General features: G+C 32.2%; 1 protein-coding gene across 1 annotated transcript; it reads left to right on the top strand.

Moving 5' to 3' along the window:
• The first annotated feature begins 9147 nt into the window (after window positions 1-9147).
• LOC131046472 (uncharacterized) lies at window positions 9148-10468 on the top strand. Its single transcript, XM_057980231.2, has 2 exons — window positions 9148-9592; window positions 9805-10468. Exons 1-2 carry the CDS (start codon window positions 9166-9168, stop codon window positions 10161-10163), a joined length of 786 nt encoding a protein of 261 aa, XP_057836214.1. The 5' UTR covers window positions 9148-9165; the 3' UTR covers window positions 10164-10468.
• The last annotated feature ends 15563 nt before the right edge of the window (window positions 10469-26031 follow it).

The raw sequence follows: 26031 nt of genomic DNA, 5'->3' as shown, positions 1-26031 counted from the left end.
ACTTGAGAGAATAAATTTTACAATTCCCTTTATTTTTTAAAAACAAAATTTGAAACAAAAAACAATATAATTGTAGAGAATGTTAGTGAATTTGTCTAAAATTTTTTGGTTTTTTTTATATATGATATAATCTTTATTCTATGTTATAATAGAGAAACTTAATACCACTGTGGAGATTTCAGCTTAAACAATACATTTTAAGTTTTTATTTGTTTAGATGATTTATCTTAAATCGCTCTAATAAATCACTTTTACTCGAAAGAAAAGTATGATTTTAGAACCAGCTCAACAAAAGAAAACTTAAAATATGTTATTTAAAATCGACTACCAATATAACCATCCAATGTAACCATCAAATGTTACCATTAAATTTAAGTCACTTGCAACCATCGAATTTAAGCGACATTTAATTCAACTGCATCAAAAGTAGCCCAAATTTGATCCTGCCAAGTGCTTGTCAAAAGAGTCCAAGACATTCATTTGTAAGCAATTAACTATGGAGTATTTATTATGGAGTGAACATTGTCTTGGCGTGTCATAAGATGCGTAGAAATGCACAATGCCTGTGATGGATTTTTCCTCGCACATGTGTTTGACTAAAAAGAAGGAGCTTTATAAATTAGAGTCCAACATTTAGAGTTCAAATCTAGAGCTCACTAAGGTTGACTAAAAACTGCTGTTAGACTGCCTTTAACGTGTCAAAACTTGTTTCTCAAGTTTCCTAAATTTATGCGAGGATCCTTCCACGTATGATCTATTTTCCTCCTTGTTTAGTAACAATGAAATTCCCTATAGAAAAGAGAGGAACTGTAACTTGTTTTATGAATAAATAAAAATATATGTTTCTGTCTGCGGTAGCAGCTATCTTATTCAAATTTTTTCTGTCTGCGGTAGCAGGTATCTTATTCAATTTTTTTCTGTCTGCTCTAATCTCCTCGAGTAATGTTGTTTCTGATATGTCACAATTAAATCAATTAGTCCAAGAAAAGGGTATTTCACAATTAAATCAATTAGTCCAAGCAATTGGTCAAGAAAAAGACTATATGATGTCATTTCTGATATAGACTATTGATGACTTTCTTTCTCTTGAAGTTTCATTTATTTGTTAGAATATAGTAGAAAGAGACATTTTGAAGTTATTGATTTTTTAAAGGTTGAATGAGGATTATTTTTTGAAATTATTCATCTCAATTATAAAAGATCAATTCTAATTAATAAACTAGAATAAATGTTTACTATTATTATATTAATAATATGTAAGATTATTGTGGATTATTTAATTTTGTACTTTTTTCTTTAAAGGTGGAATAAGGATTATTTTTTTAATAGTATTCATTTAAACTATCAAACATCAATTCTAATTAATAAAAAAAGAATAAATATTTATTTTATTTTTATTATATTTATAATATGTAAAATTGTTCTGGATTATGTAATCATTGAATCAAACAATGTTTAAAAGTGAGTGGGTTGACATATAAATTCAAAAATATTAGAAATATTAAAATTAATTTTGTCGCTTTATTTTACTTCTTAATTTATCTACATATTACTTTAAAAATATTGTAATATATATGATGTGTAATTTTTTTATGTTAAATTCTTAATGGTAAAGGAAGGATTTCAAAAGATATGAGGAGCTAGTCTAGTCAATGTCTTTTTCATTAGTTAAATATTTTAAAATAATTAATAGTTGAAAATAAGTGCACCTAATTAAAATTTAGGAAGGTATTGATACATGTCTACATGTACATGTGTAATTAATATTAGGATTTAGGTGCCACCACCCTTGTAAATAATTGAAACTTTTATTTTCCTAATGTCATTTATAATTTATCTATAAAGGTTGAAACCATTAAATGGTTGGTGGTAAAAGAGATCATGTATAGACTAAGATACTACTACCATTGGGACTTGAGGAAAAAGATAGAATAGCTTGGTGTTTGCTTTGGAATCTCCTATTTTGAGGTGTTTAAATACATGTTCAATAAATTATAGGTGAATGTATGTCAGTTATTGCCAAATTAATTAAGAAAGAAGCAATAGCCAAAGCGGGAATGATGGAAATTGGACAAAAGAGATTGCTTGGGTGAGAATGATTTTTTGAATCTCTCATGGCTATATTTGCAAGGAATGTTGTTCTTTTGTGAGAAATTAATTTTTTCCTTCTTGGTGCTACTATTCATGGAGTTCTTGAGTGCATCGACATATCCTTTAGGCTCTTCTTTATTAATCTTCTTTGGTAGTTGTATAGCCTTAGAATTTGTATCATATTTTCTCATCTTCTATATTTCCTCAAAGCCAAGACTAGTCTTAATGTAACGTGATATTTAAGAGTTGATAATGTCCTCCACTATTTTAGTGTTCTCTCCAAACATCATACTTTGATTCAATTAATCATTATATTTGTCCAACACCTTCCTCATCAAAATAATTTCAAGCTCTAATTTTTCATAATCTAATTTATTTTCCTTTAGTTGATCTCTTGCAACTTCTACAAATTTATTTTCCTTCTCAATTTGTATCTTCAAATCCATGATCATCCCTTTTAACTCTCCCAAATTTGGAGATAGCTTCACCTTAGTTTCAACATCCTCCTAAGTTTGTAGTTTAACTTTGATTTCTTCATCTTAAGCATCTTGATTTCATCTAAGGCACAAATATGTTCTTCCTCTAGATCTACCATGACATCCTCTTCTACTTCTATCTATTCTTTTTCTTTTTATTAACATTTTAGGGCATCATCTCTTATTACTATTCCCATGAATAGTGTCTCTTCTCTATCATTGTCAGGAAAAATAACATTTTTTTTAATTTTTAGGAGCTATTATCTTCTTGGATATAGAGGCTATTGTTATGTCTTCATAGGTATTTCTTGTTTTGATGCTTCCCTCTTGTGCACTTTTTGTTGTTATGTAGATATTTCCTTCATTTTCTTTTTCTATGGTCTTCTTCCTCTTCACTATTTTCACTCTCATTCTACTGAAATATAGGAAAAAAAAATGACATATATTATGAGAAATGAAGAATAAAATGTACACATACCTTTATGCCCATTGGATCCCTTCATGAGCTTCCTCACAAAGTGGGCTTCTTCTTAATCACTTAAACTTTTACTTGATTTAGCTTCTTTATTCTTTAACTTCTTAGATTCATTTTTATGTCTTCATAGTTTTAGTCCTCATTTTATATGTTTGTGAGGATCCCATGAAGCTTGTCCATCTTAAAATTATCTAGATCCTTCATTTCTTTGATGAATTTTTTTTTTTGCATGAAATCTTATGGGGAGAGATTGATATGTATGAAAATAAGATCTTACACATATGGATGAGAACTTAGATCTTAAATATGTAGAACATAGATTTAGGAACATGAGTAGTTTTAGCTAGAATCATGATTAGAGAGATAAAAAATAGGATTACATTCTTTTGTTGTACAGAAATTGTGATTGCGAATGAGTGTATGAGATCTAGGATAATGATGATAAAATGAGTCTTTTCAACAATTATTGGAGATAATATAATAGATAACAGACATAGTAAGCTAGATCTAGAAAAGAGATGTAGAGAGGAACCTAGATCAAAAAGCTAAAAATAAATATGTTAGAATGAAGTGTTGGGCACACTGGTCTAATATATTTCTAAGTCTGATTGAGGGGAAGGAACATAATTGAGAGACCTTTTAGGTGTTTTTTCCAAGAAAATAGATTAAAATATTTGGACATGGGTGTTGGGTGCTCTCACCTAGGTGATTTTGTTTGTTAAAAAGTTGTCATAATCTATGAGAGTCTTCTCTATATCCTTCCATATGTTTAACAATATGATCTGAAACCCAGCACACGTGAAACAATGAAGAAGAGTTATATTGTATAGGATATTGCCTAAGTGAAATTCCATGTTAGTGTTCCCACCTCCAAAATAATTGTGTTAATGAAAAGAGTGCATGTCCTAAAGAGGATAGAGACTAAATAATAATGGAAATATTGAATTGATAAATATTACTTCAAGTATGAAACCTTTGGCATGAAGTCGAACACAAGGCTTGGTATTTCGAGGACATATTAGTGAATTGTTTCATTATGGAAAAATGTAATGTAGTTATCACGATTATTGTAACAAAGTTGTCTGCTTGATTAATTTTTTCCTTGATTGTAGATTTATTCTAATTGATTTCAATAGATTGATTGAACGTTTATTTTAGTACTTAGAATTTATAAGTTATATTTTCAAATGAGAGACATAAATGTATTTATATGTAACTTACATCTTTTCAAATTAGTTCTTAAGGAAGGCTAACATCAAAGGATATTTTTTTGTTGTTTAAAAGTTGACATTCATCTTTCAAAATTTAGGTCCAAATTGAATATACAAGGGTTCCTATCATCCTAGCCATAGAAAATTGTCACAAATAGAGGAACTCATAAATTTAATGGAAACAATCCCAAAACTTAGCACAACTAGGCATAAATTAGGAAGATTTACCAAAGTTGGTCTAAACCCAGTCTGAAATTATAAAGGGATAAAATTTAAGACAATAAATTTATCCCCTACTTTAGTAGGATTATTATCTTATTCTCATACTCTTTATTAATCACGGAGAATCTAGAGGTTCTTTCATCTAGACATCAAAGAGACAAGAAAACTCCTATCTTTTCAAATTTTTTGTCCCTAAGGCTTAGGATATTGTCAATCTACAACATCAAGATAAAAGAAAAGTACAAAGTGAGAAATATGGTCGACCTTGGTAACACATATGGAGCATATACAATACCTAAGTATGTCATCAAGGAGGAGTCAAGTTCACAGATTCTCCCTAGGAGCCATATGAAAGGAAGAGAAGGCATAAAATCTAAGAGTAGTAAGATCCTTAGAAACTTACTAGGACTAATTTTGCAAAAAGGAAAAAGTAAGGCCTCTTGGAAGAGTTGGATCCTTATATTCTTATTAAGAGCCATGTCCACATGTAGTCACAAGGATAATATTTTTTTTTATATTAAGTAGCTCATCAGAAAATGAAGATCTATCATAATGGTGAGCAAGTTGTACTATGGTAGGTGATATTCATACTAGAATAGATATTTTAAGGCAAAAAAAAACTCTTTGTTTCTTGGGTAATCTTGGTAGAATAGTAAAAAAGGGTACTATGATAGCACAATCAAGTTTTTGTTGTGTGATAAAAGTGTACAACCAATACCCTGGTGCCTCTAGAATGTGGAATATATAGAACAATGTATGCCCACACATTATAATAATTGCATACATCAAGTTTGTATTTCCAATTGATAATCCTAGACCTCCTAACAGTTGGCCATGTTATATAAATAGGTTCTAAGGTCTGTAGCCAATGAACGAGAATCAATCAAATATTTATGTGTCATGTACTTTTGTCTCTACAAAACCAAGGGGATTCACCCTTCACATGTATCTTGTGATATTCTATGAGTTATATTAGATAGTATGCTATGTAGATAGTTCTCAATAAAAATATGCCAAGGAGAGTATCTATAACCATGAATTTTGATCTATTTTTAGTTTTTTAACTATTCACAAATTATTTCAGAATAATACCTAAACTATACTACTCATAAGAAGAAGAAATTAAAATATATATATCATTTTTGAGATGATTCTAAAACTAAATTTATAGTGCAATAGATTGTTGAACAAATATTCTTAGGAAGATTTTATACATTGACCCATAGGAGACACCAATCCCCTCTTAATTATTTCTAGGCATCAACACACTAGAGACACCAATCCACTTTTATAAGATCCAACTCAACAAGAGACACCAATCCACTTTTATAAGAATGAACTCAACAAGAGACACCCATTTCCTTGAATGAGAGGAACCAACCTCATGACCTCCTTAATTAAGAGGTAGTGACCACCAAAAATCGATATAATAATTATATGAAACATTTCTTAGGATTGATTCTAATTCTCCATAAATCTCCTCTGTAAAATATTTATTTTAATTTTTTCTTATAATCTTTAGTTATTTATGCTTGTAGATCCACAATATAGTTACGTATAAATCTGCAATATAGTTTTCAATCATTTTCTCATCAATTGTCCAAATAACTGCTCCTAAAGCTTTGTTTTTACTTACAAATCTATTCTAAAATTGGGGGAGATTTTTAATAATTTATTGCTTCTAACACCATCGATTTATCTTCTTATATACCCCACTCAAGCATCTCTTTACTCAAGACGAGTGACTCTTCAAGGATTTTATACATGAGGGCATAAAATAAATGTTATTTAATTTAAATACCCTTTCAAATTAGGTGTCAAAGTTGAGAGGGGCGGCTCTATGAGGTGGGTGGTCCCATTTTATCTATTTTTTATTTTGTAATTTATAATCAAGGAAAGGGCATTAAACAAGGATCAACTCATGTAGGAAATAAACCATTATTTTGGAAATTTAAACAACTATTTCCTTTCCCAATGATATCTTGATAGTAATGTTATAATTTTGGCTCAAACTAACCTCTAACAATAAAATTTCCCCTTGACATCAATGAAAATAATCCAACATCCACATGAGGGAAATCATCTCATTTCCTCATGTTGGGAAGTACTTAAACTGTATTATGGGATTTCAAATGATTACCCCTTGATCTTGATGATGATTTTGTTGAGAGGATATTATTAGTAATATTTTTGGCTTTTGGATTTTTCACTATAGATCGCCCTTCTTCTTTCCATAGGATGCAAATATCTAAAAGTGGGTTTAGTGTTGGATGTAGATGGAGGAGACAACAATGAGAAATCATAGGTCTTATGCTTAGCATATTGGCAACAAAAGAAAGTGTTAGTTGAATTTAAATTGAGGACACATTGAGTGTATCTCACTTGATTGATTTGGATATCAAGTATCTCATTTAAATCCTTAGAAAGATCCACTTCTATTTAGAACCTCTTATAGTTTCAAATTAAAAAAAAAAATGTTTGGTTTGACACACATAATAGAAGCTAGAGAGGCTATAGAGTATATCAAACTAATATGACATGGTAAGGATAAACTAGGAAAATTGACCTATACTAGGATAAGTAGATATTTCTTAATATTGACAATGAAATCTTTAGTCTAGGGTGAAAAGACAAGTAAAAAAGGATTAAAAAGTTAGGAACCATGTTAAACAATGGTTGGATTTCACAAAATGAAAAATAAAAAAGTCCTTTAGTAAAATTATAATGATGTCAACCTAAATCCCACATAGGACCAAAATATTTGTGACCCAATTTTATAGTATTTTTTTAGGAGGACCTTCTTACTAAATATCTTATTAAAGTAAAATTATCTTACAATAATATACATTTCTAAATTTAATAATAGGGAAAACCCATTAGGGGATTCTTTAGCAAACAAAATTCATGCAACATATTGGTAACTAACTTCCTAGGCTGCTCTATGTGAGGTATAATTGTTAAAATCTATCAAAATTTTAGTTAAACTAGTAATTGGCAGTTGAGTCCATTTAAAGAATTGGAAAATTCTTGTAGACATGAAAATCTAAAAGATTCCACAAAAAAAGCAAGAAAACAAACAAAATTAACTTCCATTACAAAAGAAATAATATAACATAAAAAAAAATGCAAATCTAAAACCCTAACAAATTAACCCAAATATTTATATATGAATAAAATGCAATATCCTTTTTTATTTTTATAAATCTTACACTACCACAAATATGAACTATATAACAATATTAATAAATACATGAGTAAAACGATTACAATAAAACTAATCCACATGCATACATAAAGATAATAATATGTTCATTTTGATTAATCAAGGGAATGAATTTGACAATGCCTTTTCATTGTAAAAATATAAATTAAAAGATAGAAATATAATTGTATAAAATATTAAAGAATTTTTCTAAAATTTTCTATTTTTCATCTTTTATGATATAATCCTTGTTGTACTTTATAATAGAGAAAGTTATATATTGTCGTACAAATTTTAACTTAAATAGTACATTCTAAGTTTTGATTTATTCAAATGACTCATCTTAATTCTTACTAACCTTATGTTCCCATGCTTAACTCCATTTTCTGCTTAAAAATAAGCAGTTAGGTTGTCCCCATACAAATATTTAATCATGGGAAAAGGATAATTTGGAATCTTTTCCTAATTTTGTGGAGAAGCCATGACTTAAAAAATGAAAATAAGTTGTGGCGAAAAGAGGGGGGCTAGAAAGTAGAAGAATTTAAGTTGACTCCTTAATTATAAGGAGAAAAAAAATTGAAATTTGTTCATGAGGACACCGGCTTCACAAATTGCTCCTTAAAATATTGAGCAATGGCTGCTAGCCATAAGCAAAGCAACCACATGGTGACTGCTTGTTAACAAAAGTGCAATGTGGCTCCACAATTTGTTCTCCCTCTTTTTTAAGATTTTATTTCTATTTTGTTTTTCAGATTTTAAGTGGACAAATTAGTATTAATACTATTAATAAGTAATTAAAATGTTTTGTTTAAAAATAAGCAGCAAAGATAAACATTCATGGGGGCCTGGGGCCAGCTAGCCAAAATAACTAGTTAAGAAGCCCCATGGGAACATATCCTAATAGATGAGTTTTACTCAAAAGGAAAGTGTGATTTTAAATGAGCTAAACCAAAATTTAAAATATGCTATTCAAACTATAATCATAATACATCTAACCATCAAATCTAGCTACCAAATATAATGCCAAATTTGACTCAACCAAATATGCTATTTAAACTCTACTCATAATAGATCCATCAAATGTGACGATCAAAATGCATACTATCAAATATAACCATCAAATGTGGGCCAAATTTGACTCAACCTTATTATGCAACCAACAAATGCCGGCCATGTTTAGCTGTACCCAAGAATGAAAATTGTTGCCAACACGACATTAGTTTGTAAGACATTACCTATGGTGTTTTCATTGTTGTTCAAATACGTAATCTAATTTTCTAGGTGGACCAGAAGTCTTTGCGTGACACAAGATACATAGAAATGCATAATGGCTGTGATGATTTTTCCTTGCGCGTGGTTGACAAGCATTTTTAATGTCTTGTGCACATGTTTTGACAGGAAAAACACAGGGCATGATTTATTACTATAAATATACATCCTGTACCCTGTGCAGGTATCAATGCACTCATATCTTCATTAGAGTTCAACATGGCTCTGCTGTCCTTTCTGAAAGCATTGATGGCAGCTCTATTCACGACCTTCTCCTTCCTGAAAGCATTGATCAACAAGAAGGAGCTCTATGCGACGGGCCAAGCAGGGGACGGGCGAGAGAAAGCTATGCTCGCCCATGTCATCAGAACCGCTGAAAAGGGCAATCCTCTTTCTGTGTTAAATGTAATGGACGCCTATGCAAAAACCTCTGGCTGGTTGATGAACATTGGCGACGACAAGGGACCCATTTTAGATCAGGCCCTTGATAAATATAATCCAAGGGTAGTTATTGAGCTCGGTACATTCTGCGGGTATTCTGCTGTGAGGATTGCTTCGCAGCTGCACAAGGAGGGCAGTAAGCTTATCACTTTTGAGATGAGCCCAGATAACTACAATATCGCCAGACAAATCATAGAGCACGCAGGTACCACATTTAATTATCTTAATTGTGTATATCAAAAGTATGGATCTTTCAAAATTATATGGCTTATTTATATATTGGATTGTGAGCAATTTTATAAAATTGACGGTTCAGATTAAATTTCATCGATGTGATAAATGGCATTCATTGTGCATACACATTTTTTTATAATAAATCACATTGAATCTGATATTTGAAATGTCTCTGTTTCGCAGGGCTGTCCTCCAAAGTGGTTTCCGTGCAAGGGAAATTCAACGAGCGCCTTGACGTAGCCAAACAATTTCTGAAGGAGATGAATACTAGTCATTTTGATTTCGTTTTCATCGACCACTGGGTACACAGCTATATGCCAGATTATCTTCTACTTAAGGAGAATGAGATGTTGGGGAAGGGCACCGGAGTAATTGCAGACAATATGGGCGCTTTCATAGGACCTGCGGACTTTAGGAAATATGTGAAAACGCACCCGGAGGAACTTGAGACTGTTGAATACAAGAGCAATGCAGAGTACCTTTGGTGGTTCCCAGACAGCATCACTGTTTCTACTTTTCAGCCATCCACCAGGTTCTACTAAAAGCTGCAGTTAGATTGCCTTCTACATCTCAAAACTGCTTCTACTTTTAAGCTACCTACTATAGTTTCTACTAAAAACTGCAGTTAGGCTGCCTTCTACATCTCACAACTATTTCTCACTTTCCCGAATTTATGAGGCTCCTTCTACATATCACATATGCTCTATTTTCCTCCATGTTTAGGAAAAGCTGTTAGTTCTGTTTCCATGTTTCTGTTTTGATGCCGGCATGAAATTCTCTATATATAAGAGAAATGAACTGTTACTTGTTCTATGAATAAATTAAATAAATAAACCTGTTTCTATCTGCTGTAGCAGCTATGTTACTTAATTTTTGTTCTCTCTTCTTAAATTTGGTATGAGAGTGGGGTGGCACTTGGAATGAGTTCAGGATATCTCCTTCAGATTTATGACATGATTTAACATCTTCGTGTGAACATCTTTTGAGAAAGACAGCTCACTGAAATCTCTAAATGACAGTCTGCATATAATATATCGTTTATATCGTATACTAACCTTCAAGCAGAAAGAAACATATATTAATATATACTAGTCACATTTAAATATATTATGTGTTCTTTTATGTAATTTCAAATTATAGTTGGTAAATTTGAATTGTTATTTTTAGTCTTTTGATTTGGAAATGTTTCCTCCAAGCTCTCTTATACTTTTGTACTTTTTTTTTTCAATATACTCTTTTGTGAAAGAAGAAAAAACACACATTATGTGCATTTATTGTTGGTGCTTTCTTCTATACTAGTCAAATTAATTGTATTTGTTCTAAACCAACCTCCTTCAAGAAAGAAAAAACATAGAGTCACTACACTATGTCAATTTTTCATATGGAAAAGGGTTTTTCATAGTCAAATCAAATACTTCAAGCAATTTATCGTAGAAAAGACTACATGATGTTAACTACTAACCATTTTATTTGTCTTGAAGTTTTGTTTAATTGCTAAAATATAATAAAAAATGAATTTTTGTAATTGATTATTTAAGGGTGGAATGAAGGTTATTTTTTAATATTATTCATTTCAATAGTCAAAGGTCAATTATAATAAATAAATGCTTATTTTATTATATTAATAATATGAGATTTTTCTATGGATTACATGACCATTGAATCAAGGAATATTTAAAAGTGACCAAGTTGATACATAAATTAAAAAAATATTAGAAATATGAAAATTTATTGTCACTCTTTTAACTTTTTCATTTATGTACATATTGTTTAAAAATATATATATATTATATTAATGTGCAATTCTTTTGAATATTCAAATAATAAGGGTAAGGGAATGATTGCAATAGCTATGAGGTGCTAGTCTAGCCAATATCAAAAACTTAGGTCATTTGTTAAATTTATTAAAATAATCAATAATTGAAAATAAGTGCACCTTTTGAAAATTTAGGAAGGCATTGATACATGTCTATATGTACGTGTGCAATTACTATTGGGATTTAGGTTTCATCAACCTTGTAATAAATCTTTGAAATATTGTTCAATTAATGTTATTGTAATTTATCCATAGAAGATGGAACCATTTAACCAATAGTGGTAAAAAAGCTAATGTAAAGACAAATAAATAGTTGCCATTTGGAATTTAGGAAAATGACAAAATAGCAAGGTGCCCCCTTTAAAACTTCTATTTTGAGTGTTTCAAGACATGTGAGGTAAATTGTAAGTGCATGCAGGATAGTCATGGAAAATGTCATAAGTTATTATGAGTGCATTTAGGATAGGATATTGCTATCTTCATTCATAGGTGTTGAGATTGGAGAGACCATATGAAAGTTAGAAGAGCACATGTATGTGGCTATCTTGGGATACATGGATAATCGTGTTTCTTTTTGTTACCACGGTGGTATTCACTCCCAAGAGTCTCTATAAATTAAGGCCTTAAGCTACTCTGGCAAGCATCAAGTTTTGTTCATCCTTGCAGATATCTAGTTCTTGTCATATTCTACAGAGCTCTTTATCTAAGTGTATTGTTGTATAATATGTCTTGATTAGTAGTATATTTGTGTCTCTTTCTATGGTAGATTTTATACCCTGGGGAGTTTCTCCACATATATCTGGTGTTATTTTTGTTATAGTTCTCTCTTTCTTTCTTTGATCTTGCAATCAAAATATTTAAGGGTTGATATTTGAGATTTGTATTTACAAATAATTTTTGTAGTTCATATTGTAAAATTTATTCACCTTGTTGATCAAAATTTGGTATTAATGCTAGTGGTTCTATTGAGAGGGGGACATATTTCTCTTAAGTATTGAAGTTTTATCATTTGTGGTGGGAGGTTTTTTCTTTGTGGCTCTTTGTGTAGATCTATAAAATATTATGCACCATTGCCTCTACCTCTCATCAAGATATTAAAAAATTAAATGGTATTGGTTATGAGTTGTGGACATAAGTCAAATATCTCCTTGAAGAGAGAGATTAGGGGTTGACAGTTTCAAAAGAAAATAAACTAGCTATGTCTACTTGTCAAATGAAGATTCAAAGAGGTTAGAATGAAAGAAACATGGAACCATTTGATTATGTCTAACAAATTCTCTCCTCTAAAATGTCTCAACAAAGAACACCACATACAACTTGTGCAAGAAGACAAAAGAAATCCACCAAAATAAGTGTTTGTCTAAAAATTTATATCTCAAAAGATGTTTGTATTTATTAAAAAGAATGGATGGTGATTCCATTGTTGAATAACTGAAATCTTTTAGTTTGATTATAAGTTAGCTTGCTTCAATTAATGTTAAGCTATAATATGATAATAAATATACTTTTTTACTTTTCTCTTTCTCCAAATCTTGGAAAGATCTAATAGTTTCCATAAGTAGTGGTGGTGGCGAACCTAAGATGGATGGTGTGATTTCCATACTCATTTTAGAATAAATGATGAGAAATTTCATGAATTATATCTCCCAAGATGTCTTGCATGTTTGCAGAAGGTCTAAGGAGAAAGGGCCTAAAGGTGATAAAAATAAGAACAAGGCAATATGATATTCTAGGACCCTAGAAAAGAGAAAAGTGAAGTGTTGAAATTATGCAAAAAGAGGACATGTGAATGAGTATAGGAACAAGAAAAAGAGTATTGAACTCTCCATTCATAAGTCCTCCGATGACAATGATTCTAATGCCTTATATATTTCAACTATCTCTATTATAATGATTCTTGGATTATTGATTCAAGTGCCTCCTTCAATATGACTTCTCACAAGGAATGATAGGGGAGATTATTTCCTCGGTAGTAATAACATGAAGAGTATTTTTTGTAAGGGAAAGGAAAGGTTGTGTTTCAATGATGGGAAAATTAAAAATGGTGATAATGTTTTACATATTTTATGAATTCCTACAATTTTATAAATTGGCATCTACTTAATGAGTCTAATTCCACACTCTCCTAACACCTTATTTTAATTTTATCATTCCTCTATGCATTATAAGAATTTTTATTGCATTAAAATAATATTTAATTCAATATTATGAGTCCTATTTTACTTTAATCCTTTAACACTTTCTTATTTGGGCACTTAGTTTATAATGTACCCTTTATCTTATTTTGTTTTATGCTTATATGAAACCTATGACATTTTAAATTTTAATGCATTTTTTCCCAGCTTAAATATTATAATATTTAATATAAATTATAGTTCTAGTATCATGGCCCTATTATCTCATAACCCTCAAAATTTGGGCCTATTTTGTCGAGAAACTATGGCTTAGTCACAAAGTCTAACATTTTTGGGCTAAAATTTTGGGAGAATAATACTTTAGCCTTGTCATTTCCAAAACTATATTTAATGTAAAAAAATGTTATTTTAGGTTGGCCAAAAGGTGATTTAACTTCAAGATCCCTACATAATATATCACTCCTAATTCATTTGATTATCTCATCTCATTTATGTCAATTAAACAATAATGATGTTGTTATAACGTTGTTTTACAACCGGTAGGAAGAGCTAGTAAAGGAAACTACAATCGCTAGGTGAGTTTGTGGAAGAAACCGGTAACCCTAACTATAGATGAGACCAAATCCTAACCGATGGAGCTTGGTGAATCGGTTGAAGCAGTTTATAATCAAATGATGAATGGTAATGATTATGACACATATGTAGTGTGTTGAGATAATGATTTTTGTCTTGGGAATGAGAAAGTTCATTACATGTAATAAAAACTATGTGATAAGTTACAAAGTTCGATGAAGCGGTGATCAAGGAGTGGTTAAGGTTATCTTGAATGATGTGCAGTTATCTTCTATGTAATCCAACGGTCATAATTGAACCAATTTGTTTGTAATCTATATGAGATGATTAGGTTTGTGTTGTATTACCAACCAGTTGATTTTTTTATAAGGTCGAAGAGTTGTTTTGTTGTAGAGTTGACAATTTATGATTAAGAGTAAGAGAGAGTGGTTTACAAACCTGATAATGTATCTGCAGTATGTGTAAGATAGATAGGAGCATGAAAAGGCCCTAAACAAGCAAGTGTAGTGCTATTCAAACAGATCAACAAACCCTTGTTGTTTTCTAACAATTACAATAGTCAAATCCCCTAACCGGGTAAGCTCTAACAAGCTTAGTGTTATTCAAATCCTCTAAAAAAGTGGTCCATTGGCTTGGATTTCAAATCCTCTATCGGGCTTACTCCCAATAGGGTATTGCTTCTAATAGCACATTATAGTCAATCCCTTAATTGGGTGGTCCATAACAGGGTCTGTTCTTAATGGGACTTTTGTAAAGCTTTAACAAGCTTGGCTCCTAACAGGGCAAACTTCAGAAAAGTTCAGAATACTTGTGGGTATTCATCCCCACCATGGCTTTTCCCATTTAGGTTTTCATGTCAAAAATATTATGTCAAGTGGTGAATGCTTTTGTGGTTATGTTTACTATGGTTAAATTACTTAACTACTAAATCCACTTAGATATGATATGATAACCGGCAACAATCTAAAATATGTTTTAACTACTATCAGTAAAAAATTTGAATGATTTAGTTAAAAGGTTTTGAGAGTTTCATTTTGTTTTGTTGTTAGTCTGTTATAATAGTCAACCAGTTTACTTGTCAGTAATATTGCATTTGACAGTTTAGTGTTTAAACGAGTCAGTTTATAGTTTGTCTTGAGAGGCTAATTTTGAGATTGGTGAAAGTCTAATCAGTTTTCAATCTACTAATTCACCCCCCCCTCTCAGTAGTTGACTGGAGCCTCATTCTTTCATCATACCATTAATTGGTATTGGAGCATTTACACGGCCTCTAAGGTCTAAGCCTATCAACTTGAGGTAAATATCTTTAAGAAAATGATGAAGAAACAAGGTCCGAAGTTTAATAGAGAGAACTACAAAATATAGAGTGATAGGATGAAAATCTATATCAAGACTCTAGGGAGTCAATATTCAGAACATGTTGTTACTCAATATGTAGCACCTAGTGGGACAATGTCTGATGATCAAAAGAAAGAGAAGCAAGAAAACAATCAAGCATTGGAGGCTATTATTAGTTCTTTGTCTGATTTAGAGTATGTTGATGTCCATGGTCTAGAGACTGTTTATGAGGTATGGAAGAAATTTGAGGAAATATATAGTCATGATGAGCATGTGAAGATTTCCAAAGAAGAGACTTTAAGAGGAAAATTCGATGACATGGAGATAGCTGAAAGTGAAAATATTCAATAGTGTGGTCAGAGGATCAAGGAGATAGTCAGTGATATCAAGAGTGTTGGTGGTAAAGTGGAGGATGCCATAGTGATTAGTAAGGTGTTGAGAATCCTACTACCGGTCTACGCTATCCGAGCTGCATCCATTCAAGAGTTAAAGTCTATTGATACAACTAAGGTAACTCTTGATTCGATCATTGGTAGGCTTATTATATTTGCATTAAATGGTTATGATGGTAGCGCTCAGAAATTAGAATATGCATTTAGAACTTCCATTTTTAACCCATCTATGTAGAAAAGTAGAGATTTCAGTCAAAGTTATGAATGTAGATCTAGCAGAGAAGTTGATGATGAAGACAATCTAGTTGAGCTTGAAGCATTGTTGGCCAGGTAGTTTCCTAGAGGTACCAATAAGTGCAGAGGTAAATTACCTTTGAAATGATTTGTATGTAACAAGATTCAACACATTGCAGATAATTGTCCTAATGGTGACAATGAGCACAAGCGTGAGAAGTTCAAGAAGTACAAACGAAAAGGAAAAAGGGATTGTCTCATTGTAGTTGATGGTGGTTTCACTGATAAGGAATCTAAGGGACATGCTAATGAAGACATTGTCTTTGTTGCCATTAAAGAGGAGTCATATAATCAGAAGGAATTAGTTTCTTGTATGGATAGTTCTGATGATTGGATCATTGATAGTGGTTGTTCACATCACATGATCGGTGACTGGAGCAAATTTCTTACTTTGAAGGAATTTGATGGAGGAGTTGTGAGATTTGGTAATGACTCACCCTGCATGGTAAAAGGAAAGGTAACTATTTATCTTAATGGGAAGAATAGTGCAGATGATATCTACTAGGTAGAAGGATTAAAGCACAATCTTTTGAGTGTTGCACAACTCAATGATAGAGGTTATCCATTAAAATTTAAGAATGGAATGTGCAAAATCCATGGGAGAAAAGGTGAACTAATTACAACTGGCAAGCAGACAAAAGTTAACTTGTTAACCTGAATCCTAAAGTCAACAACTGTTCAATTGCTAAAATAGATGATAGTTGGCTTTGGAATCAGAGATTTTTTCATATAAATTTTGATAACATTGTCAAATTTAGTATGTATAAGTCACTGAGAGGTTTTCCTTAGTTGGACAAACATATTAATGCTCTCTGTAAGGAGTGTCAGTTGGAAAAGATGACAACCTCAACTTTTAAGAGCAATTTTTTTTCAGCAGAACATTTGTTAAATCTGGTTCATACAGATGTCTGTGGACCCATAAGAACTAAAAGTATTCAAGGTGACAAATATTTTATGATCTACACTACTGATTTCTCAAGAATGATGTGGGTCACATTCTTGAAGGATAAGTTAGAATCTTTTAGTAAGTTCAAGGCATTTAGGGCCTTAGCTGAAAAGGAAAGTGGTAAGAAGATAAAGTGTCTTAGGACTTATCAAGATGGTGAAATTATATTTGAGGAATTCACTAGATATTGTGAAGAAAATGGAATAAAGAGGCAATTTTCTTCATCAAGGACACCACAACAAAATGGTATTGTAAAGAGGAACAATCAATCAGTTGTTGAAGATGCTAGAATGATGTTGATACAAGGAGGTGTAGCAAAAACATTCTGGAGAGAAGATGTCAATACATCCATCTATATTATGAACCAGATACTGGTAAAAGGAGGTAAGGATAAAACTCCTTGTGAATACTGGTATGGTAGATCACCTAATGTCATTTATTTTAATATTTTTGAAGATAACTATTTTATTAAGAGAGGTGACTATGTTAGTAAGTTTGAGGCTAAAACTGATGAAGGCATATTTCTTGGTTACTCCACCGAGAGTAAGGCCTACAAATGTTACAACAATCAGACATAGTGATTCATTGAAATTGTTGATGTTCGAGTCGATGAGTATCCTGAAGTCTCAGGAGAAACTAGTGTGGAGAAAAAGGAAGAAGATCCTTGAATTTTGATTTTAGAACTAGAACTGGTAAAACCAGAAAGTGGTAAAGAGAATTTTGTTGTACTAGTTCAACCGAAATAGATAGATTCAGAAGAAGAAGATGATAATAAAGAAGAAGAACTTGAAGATAGTGATCATTTTATTCTGAGGTAAGTGTGATTCAATCATAATCTTGACCAGATTATTGGAGATAAAGATGTTGGAGTGTTAACTAGAAGAAGAATTAGAGAGAATCCCTGCATGATCTCTACTATTGAGCCTAAGGTTATTGAGGAAGAATTTGGAGATGATCAGTGGATCAAAGCTATGAAGGAGGAGCTTGATCAAATTGAGAAGAAAAACACACGAAACCTAGTACCCAGACCGGTGAATAAAAATGTGATAGGTGCTAAATGGGTGTCCAGGAATAAACTAAATGAAGATGGAGTAGTAGTCCAAAACAAAGCTAGATTAGTTTGCAAAGGTTATGCACACAAATAAGGAGAAGACTATGGTGAGACTTTTGCACCAGTTGCTAGACTGGAATGTGTCAGTACTTTACTTACTTTTGCAGAACATAAGAGATTCAAAGTATATCAGATGGATGTGAAGTCAATATTTATAAATGAAATACTAGAAGAAGAAGTATACATTGAGCAACCAGATGGTTATGCTTTCACTGATGCAAAATATATGGTATGTAAATTACACAAGGAATTGTATGGTTTAAAGCAAGCACCAAGAGCATGGTATGAAAGGCTTCATTCACACCTGATGAAGATATGTTTTTGGAGAACTAGTGAAGATAACATATATCTCAAATATGAAGGAGATAAGATACTCATAAGTGAAGTGTTTGTAGATGATATCATATTTGGAGGTAATTATGAGATGAATAATTACTTTGCAAATGAGATGAAAAGTGACTTTGAAATGTCTCTAGTGGGAGATACAAAATTTCATAGGCTTGCAAATTTAGTAGATGAAGAGTGGTACTTTTATCACACAGTCTAAATATCTGAAAGAGGTATTAAAGACATTTGGAATGAGTTACTTTAAACCATTTGGGACACCAATGGTTACAGGTTGTAAACTATCTAAGGAAGATGAAGCCACATGTGTCAATGAAAAGGAGTACAGGTCAATGATAGCGAAATTGTCAACAAACCCCTATTGTTTTCTAACAATTACAATAGTCAAATCCCCTAACCAGGTAAGCTCTAACAAGCTTGGTGTTATTCAAATCCTCTAACTAGGTGGTCCATTAGCTTGGATTTAAAATCCTCTACGAAGGTTACTCCTAATAGGGTATTTCTTCTAAAATGACGTTATAGTCAATCCCTTAACCGGGTGGTCCCTAACAGGATCTATTCTTAACAGAACTTTTGTAAAGCTTTAACAAGATTGGCTCCTAATAGGGTGAACTTAAAAAGAATTCAGATTACTTGTGGGTATCCATCCCCACCATGGTTTTTCCCATTTGGGTTTCCAAGTTAAAAATATTGTGTCAAGTGGTGAATGCTTTTGTGGTTATGTTTACTATGGTTAAATTGTTACTATGAAATCCATTGAGATATGATATGATAACCGACAACAATCTGAAATATGTTTTAACTACTATCAATAAAGTATTTTAATTATTTGGTTAAAATGTTTTGAGAATTTCAAGTTATTTTATTGTTACTCTGTTATAACAATCATCTAGTTTACTTGTTAGTATTGCATTTGATAGTTTAGTGTTTAAACCAGACAATTTAGAGTTTGTCTTGAGAGGTTTATTTTGAGATTGGTGAAAGTCTAATCAATTTTCCATCTACTAATTCACTCCCACCTCTCTCAGTAGTTGACCGGATCATTATTCTTTCATCATACCATCAGAAGAGCTCTTTATTAAAAAGACATCTACCCCCAACAGGAGTTGTCTTAGACAAATATAACATCTTCTAGAACAATAAAAGGAAATAACAAGAATGAAATCCTTCTTCCTAATTCTAGGTGAAAGAGATTCTTGATGAGGGATGGCTCATGTTTAGCCCCCAGAGGGATGGTTGGATTTATCATAGATGTACATTACCAAGTGTAAAAGAGGTTGTAGTCAAGGATTAGCACTTCTTGTCTAAGAGAAAATCATTGTCAATAACCAACAATTATACACAAGGAATGACATCAAGTAATAGAACTCACACCATCCACTTAATAGGTCAAAGTGGATCCCTAGAGAAAGAGAGAGAGAAGGATCATTGCCCCTAGAGGTAAGGGAAAATGAGAAGAGCTTACAAAATCTACTAGAGAGATACTAAACATAAGCAAATGTGAAATGAACTTACATGAACACATGCAAGAAAAGGCATTAGTAAATATAAAATACATGTCTCAAGAAGTGGTAATCTTCGAAAGGAAGAGAGAAAATTCATCATAGATTTCCCAAGGGCGATTAATCAAAAAAGCATACCATTGTAAGAAATGATAATCACATATGAAAAATGCAGCCCCTAATGGAAATAATGATAAATGAGAAAAAAAGAAAGAGAAAGGAGAGAAAATCCTTGCCCCCCAAGTGAGGAGAATAAGGAAAAACATTACACATGTTCTAATGGTGATTAGTTTCAAGTGATATGTCATCCTTACTTGAAAAAAATCCTCTCAATAAAATGATACATACTTATGAAGAGAGCATTCCCTGCTAAGGGGCATATCATACTTGCGATTAATTGAAACCATAGAAGAGGTAAGATTTCCAAGAGAATGAAGGAAAGAGAAGAAGTGCAGAATGCATTAAAGATTCCCCTCTTTAAGAAAAGAGGAAAACCAAAAAACAATTATATTCTCGCATAGGAATAGCCCTTTGCAAGAAAAGAGATCTAATAATGAATAATGCACAAAGATAGAGATAAATGTATAGAAAGAAGAAGGAAAATGGACTTCATATTGCTGCCCCAAAGTATGTTAAAGTAAAATAATACCACCACTAATGATAAAGAGCCCACATTACATGGGCTAATTATGCCATAGGGTGAAGAGCAACATGAAGGGAAAAGAAGTGCTAAGGCACGATGTTTTTACCAAGAAATACAACTAGATCTTCTATGAGACAAATGTGTGCAAGATCATATTGTAGTTGAACAAATTTCTTAAATGCATAACATTTTCCATTAGAATGTGAATATAAATAGTGAAAAATAAAATATTCAATACCTTTCACTTGCTTAGGATTTTTATTTTTATTTTGAGGAAAGGAAATGTTCTTGTCATATTTCAATCTCCAATAAATTCTTGCAGCTAATCTGTCAGGATTGTAAATATCATCTTCTCATGAAGAAGAAGGTTTGCTAGAAGATGAAGTTTCTTATCCACAATTATAATTTTGCTACTATCTATACCATCTTGAATATATTTTTGAAAATTAGGGCAATCATCAGCATTATGGTCATGGGTTTGATGAAATGAACAAAAATGATGTTTTGAAGAAGAAGCATTCTTGTGGGCTCTCTTGATTTGTTGTTTTTTAAGGTAATCTTTAAATTTTTCAAGCCTGAGGAATTCATTCATAGAAATAGGGGTACCACTTCCTAGGCCTCTTGTAGTGGTTTGTGTAGGTGGGTTTGAAGGTACACAAATTCCATGCTCAAATTTCCCAATTCCTTGTCCTTTAAAACCTTATTTTGTAATTATATGAAAGCCACGACTATAAGAATGTTGTAATTGACTATCATTTGCATGAAGATTGCATTAATGATATGTTATGTTGTCATTGATGTCAATTAACTGGTAATGATATTATTGATATTGTTGATATTGTCTTGTAACCGGTAGGAAGAGCTAAGGGAAGGAAACTGTAAACCAGTATGTAAGTTTGTGAGTTGAATCGGTAACCGATAAAACCCTATCTATTGATGTAACTGGTAAAACCTACCTTTTTTTTTGGTTAAACCCTAACAGATAAAGTTTGATGAATTGGTTGTGTTGGTTTATGATCTAATGAGCGGTAATGATGATGACATGTATGATTATTGTATGAAGATAATTTCAAGTGTTTTTGGTGCGTTGTTGTAACATTTTTTTCTAGGGAATGTGCAAAGTGTATTGCATATAATGCAAAGCATGTGATGAGTTACTGAGATGAATGAAGAGGTGATCAAGGAGTGGTTGAGGATTCCTTGGTTGATGAGCAGAGATTGCTATGTAATATGTCGGTCATACTTAAACCAACTTGTTTGTAATCTCTACGAGAATTATATTTATGTTGTGTTACCGACCTAATTCATTTGTTTATAAGGTCGATGAAGTTGTTTAGTTTAGAGAGTTGGCAGAGATCAGTTGAGTGTGTGGTTGTTGAATCAGATGATGTATCTACAGTTTGAATAGAATCTGATCAAGCAAGTGTAGTGCTATTTAGACAGATCAAGAAAACTCCTGTTGTTTTCTAAAAATTACAACATATTTGAAATCCCCTAACTAGGTAAGCTCTAACAAGCTTGGTGACTTTTCAAATCTTCTAACAAGGTGATCCATTAGGTTGAATTTTCAAACCCTCTACTGAGGTTACTCCTAATAGGGTATTGCATCTAATAAGGCATTTGTAGTCAATCCATTAAACGGGTGGTTCCTAATAGGATCAGTTCTTAACAAGACGCTTGTAAAGCTTTAACTTTGCTCCTAATAGGGTGAACTTCAGAAGAGTTCAGATAGTTATCTTGTCAGTCTCATCTCACCATGGTTTTTCCCATTTGGGTTTCCATGTCAAAAATATTTGTGTCAAGTGGTGAAATTTTTTATGATTATGGTCTTATGGTTGATTTGATTAACTACTTAACTATTTTGATAAGTCATGATAATCAGAAGCATTGAGAAATGAAGTCTATTGACATATGATAAAGCATTTTGGATGTTTATAAGTTTGATATTGTTTACTGTTAATTTTTCGTAATAGTCAACCGATTTATCTTATGATTTTTTATCTTGATAGTGGTATTTCATTGATAACTTTGCTTTGAGAGATTGATTTTAAGATTGGGAAAGTTTGTATCAGTTTTTCTATTTACTGATTCACCCCTCCTCTTAGTAATCGACCAGATACTTATTCTTTCATCATACCATTAATCGGTATCAGAGAATATTAGGTCCTCTAAGATCTCAACCTAACAACTTGAGGTAAAGATCTTGCAAATCATGATGAAGAAGGAAGGTCTAAAGTTTAATAGAGAGAACTATAGGATATGGAGTGATAGAATGAAAATTTACATCAAGAGTCTGGGAAGTCAATATTGAGAACATGTCAATACTAAATATGTTGCACCTATTGGGATTTTGACTGATGATCAGAAGAAAGAGAAACAAAAAAACTATGAAGCATTACAGGCCATTATCAGTTCCATGTTTGATGGTGAATATGTAGATGTTCATGGTCTACAGACTACACATGAGGTATGGAGAAAACTTGAAGAGATTTATAGCGGTGATGAACATGTTAAGACTGATATGGTTGTGATGAACATGTTAAGATTGCTAAAGAGGAGAGTCTAAGAGGAAAGTTTGATGACATGTAGATGGCTGAAGGTGAGAATATCCAATAGGTATGGTCAAAGGATAAAAGAGATAGTTAGTGAAATTAAGAGTTCATGAAGGAAAGTGAAGGATGCCACAGTGATTAGTAAGGTATTGATAACCCTACTAATGGTTTGCACTATAGGAGTTACAACTATTCAAGCGCTGAAGTCCATTAACAAAACTAAGGAAACTCTTGACTCCATCATTGGCAAACTTATTGCTTTTGAATTGAACAGTTATGATGGTAGTGTACAAAAATTTGAGTCTACATTTAGAGATTTTGTTTCTAACCCACATGTGAGAAAACATAGAGATAGTAGTCATGGTTATGAATCCAGATCTAATAGAGACGGTGATGATGAAGACAACTTAGTTGAGCTTGAAGCATTGTTGGCCAAGCGGTTACCTAGAGGCATTGGTAAATATAGAGGTATATCAACTTTAAAATGTTTTGCATGCAACAAGATTGGACATAGTTGCTAACTATCCTAATAGTTAAAATGAACACAAGTGAGAGAAATTAAAGAAGTATAAGGGTAAAGGCAAAAGCAATTGTCTTATTGTTGTTGATGGTGGTATCACTGATGAAGAATCTGATGGTGATACTAATGAAGATATTGTTTTTGTAGCTATTAAAGAAGAGATATCAAACCAAAAGGCATTAGTATCCATGATGAATAACTCTGATTATTTGATCATTGATAGTGGTTGCTCACATCATATGATTGGTGATCGAAGCAAATTTAATTCTTTGAAGGAATTTGATGGCAGAGTTGTAAGATTTGGTAATGACTCACCCTAAATGGTTAAAGGTAAGGGAATTATTTCCCTTAATGGGAAGAGTAGTGCAAATGATGTCTACTAGGTTGAAGGTTTAAAGAACAATCTTTTGAGTGTGTCACAACTCAATGACAAAGGATACCCACTAGAGTTTTAAAATGGTATGTGCAAAATTTATGACAAAAAAGGTGAACTAATTGCAACCGGGAAGCAAACTAAAGATAACTTGTTTCATCTTAATCCTAAAGTAAGAAACTGTTTAATTGCAAAAATAGATGATAGTTGGCTTTGACATAGGACATTTTCTCATATAAACTTTGAAAAGTGAGTAAGACCAAGACAGTGAGAGGTTTTAATCTGTTGGACAAACTAGTTAATGCTCTTTGCAAAGAATGTTAGTTAGGAAAGATTACATCCTCAAATTTCAAGAGAAAATTATTTTCAGCAGAGCATTTGTTAGATTTGGTTCATACAAATCTTTGTGGACCAATAAGAACAAAAAGCATTCAAGGTGACAGATATTTCATGATCTTCAGTGATGATTTCTCAAGGATGGATCACATTCTTGAAGGATAAGACTGAAGCTTTTGGTAAGTTCAAAGCATTTAGGGCCTTAGCTGAGAAGAAGAGCGGTAAGAAGATAAAATGTCTGAGTACAAATCAAGGCAGAGAATTTACTTCTGAGGAATTCATTAGCTATTGTGAAGAGAATGGTATCAAACGACAACTTTCTATACCAAGGACACCACAACAAAATGGTATCGCAAAGAGGAGCAATTGGTCAGTTGTTGAAGCTAATAGGACAATGTTGATATAAGGAGGTGTAGCAAAAACCTTTTGGAGAGAAGCTGTCAGCATAGCTATCTACACTATGAACTAAGTTCTGGTAAAAAGAGGTAAGGACAAGACTCCTTATGAATACTAGTATGGAAAATCACCTGATGTTAGTTATTTCAAGATATTTGGAAGCAAATTTTTTATTAAGAGAGGTGATTATATTAGCAAATTTGAGGCTAAAAGTGATGAAGGTATATTTCTTGGCTATTCCACCAAGAGTAAGGCCTACAAGTGTTTTAACAATCGGACACAAATAATTACTAAGAGTGGTAATGTTTGAGTGAATATGAATATCCTGAAGTCTCAAAAGAAACCAGTTTGGAGAAGAAGGATGAAGATCCTTGAATTTTTCTTTTAGAACCAAAAACTATGAAATCTGAAACCGACAAAGGAAATTCTAATGCGCTAGTTCAACCGGAACAAATAAATTCAAAAGATGATGATAATGATGAAGCTAAACCTAAAGATAATGATCGTGTTATTCTAAGATATGTGAGACTGAATCAAAATCTTGAATAGATTATTGGGGATAAGGATGCTGGAGTACTAACTAGAAGAAGAATAAGAGAAAATCATCACATGATCTCCACTATTGAACCAAGAACTGCTAAGGAAGCATTTGGTGATGATCATTGGGTTAAATCTATGGAAGAGGAATTAGACCAAATTAAGAAGAACAACACATGAACCCTAGTACCCTGAGTGGTAAATAAAAATCTAATAGGTATTAAATGGGTATTCAAGAACAAATTGAATGAAGATGGTGTTGTAGTTTGCAACAAAGATAGGTTGGTTTGCAAAGGTTATGCACAAGAGGAAGGGGAAGATTATGGTAACACTTTTGCACCAGTGGAAAGACTGGAAGGTGTCATAACTTTACTTGTATTTGTGGCACGTAAGACATTCAAGGTATGCCAGATGGATGTTAAGTCTACATTATTGAATGGGATACGGTTATGCTTTGACTAATGAGAAAGACATGGTTTGTGGATTGCATAAGGCTTTATATGGACTAAACCATGCACCCAGAGCATGGTATGAAAGGATTCATACACGTTTGATGAAGATAGGCTTTGTGAGAACGAGTGATGATAGTAACATATATCTC

The sequence above is a fragment of the Cryptomeria japonica genome, chromosome 7 (assembly GCF_030272615.1).
Source record: "Cryptomeria japonica chromosome 7, Sugi_1.0, whole genome shotgun sequence".
NCBI lineage: Eukaryota > Viridiplantae > Streptophyta > Pinopsida > Cupressales > Cupressaceae > Cryptomeria > Cryptomeria japonica.
Note: the sequence above shows the minus strand (reverse complement) of the source record. Positions and strands in the feature narration are given on the sequence as shown.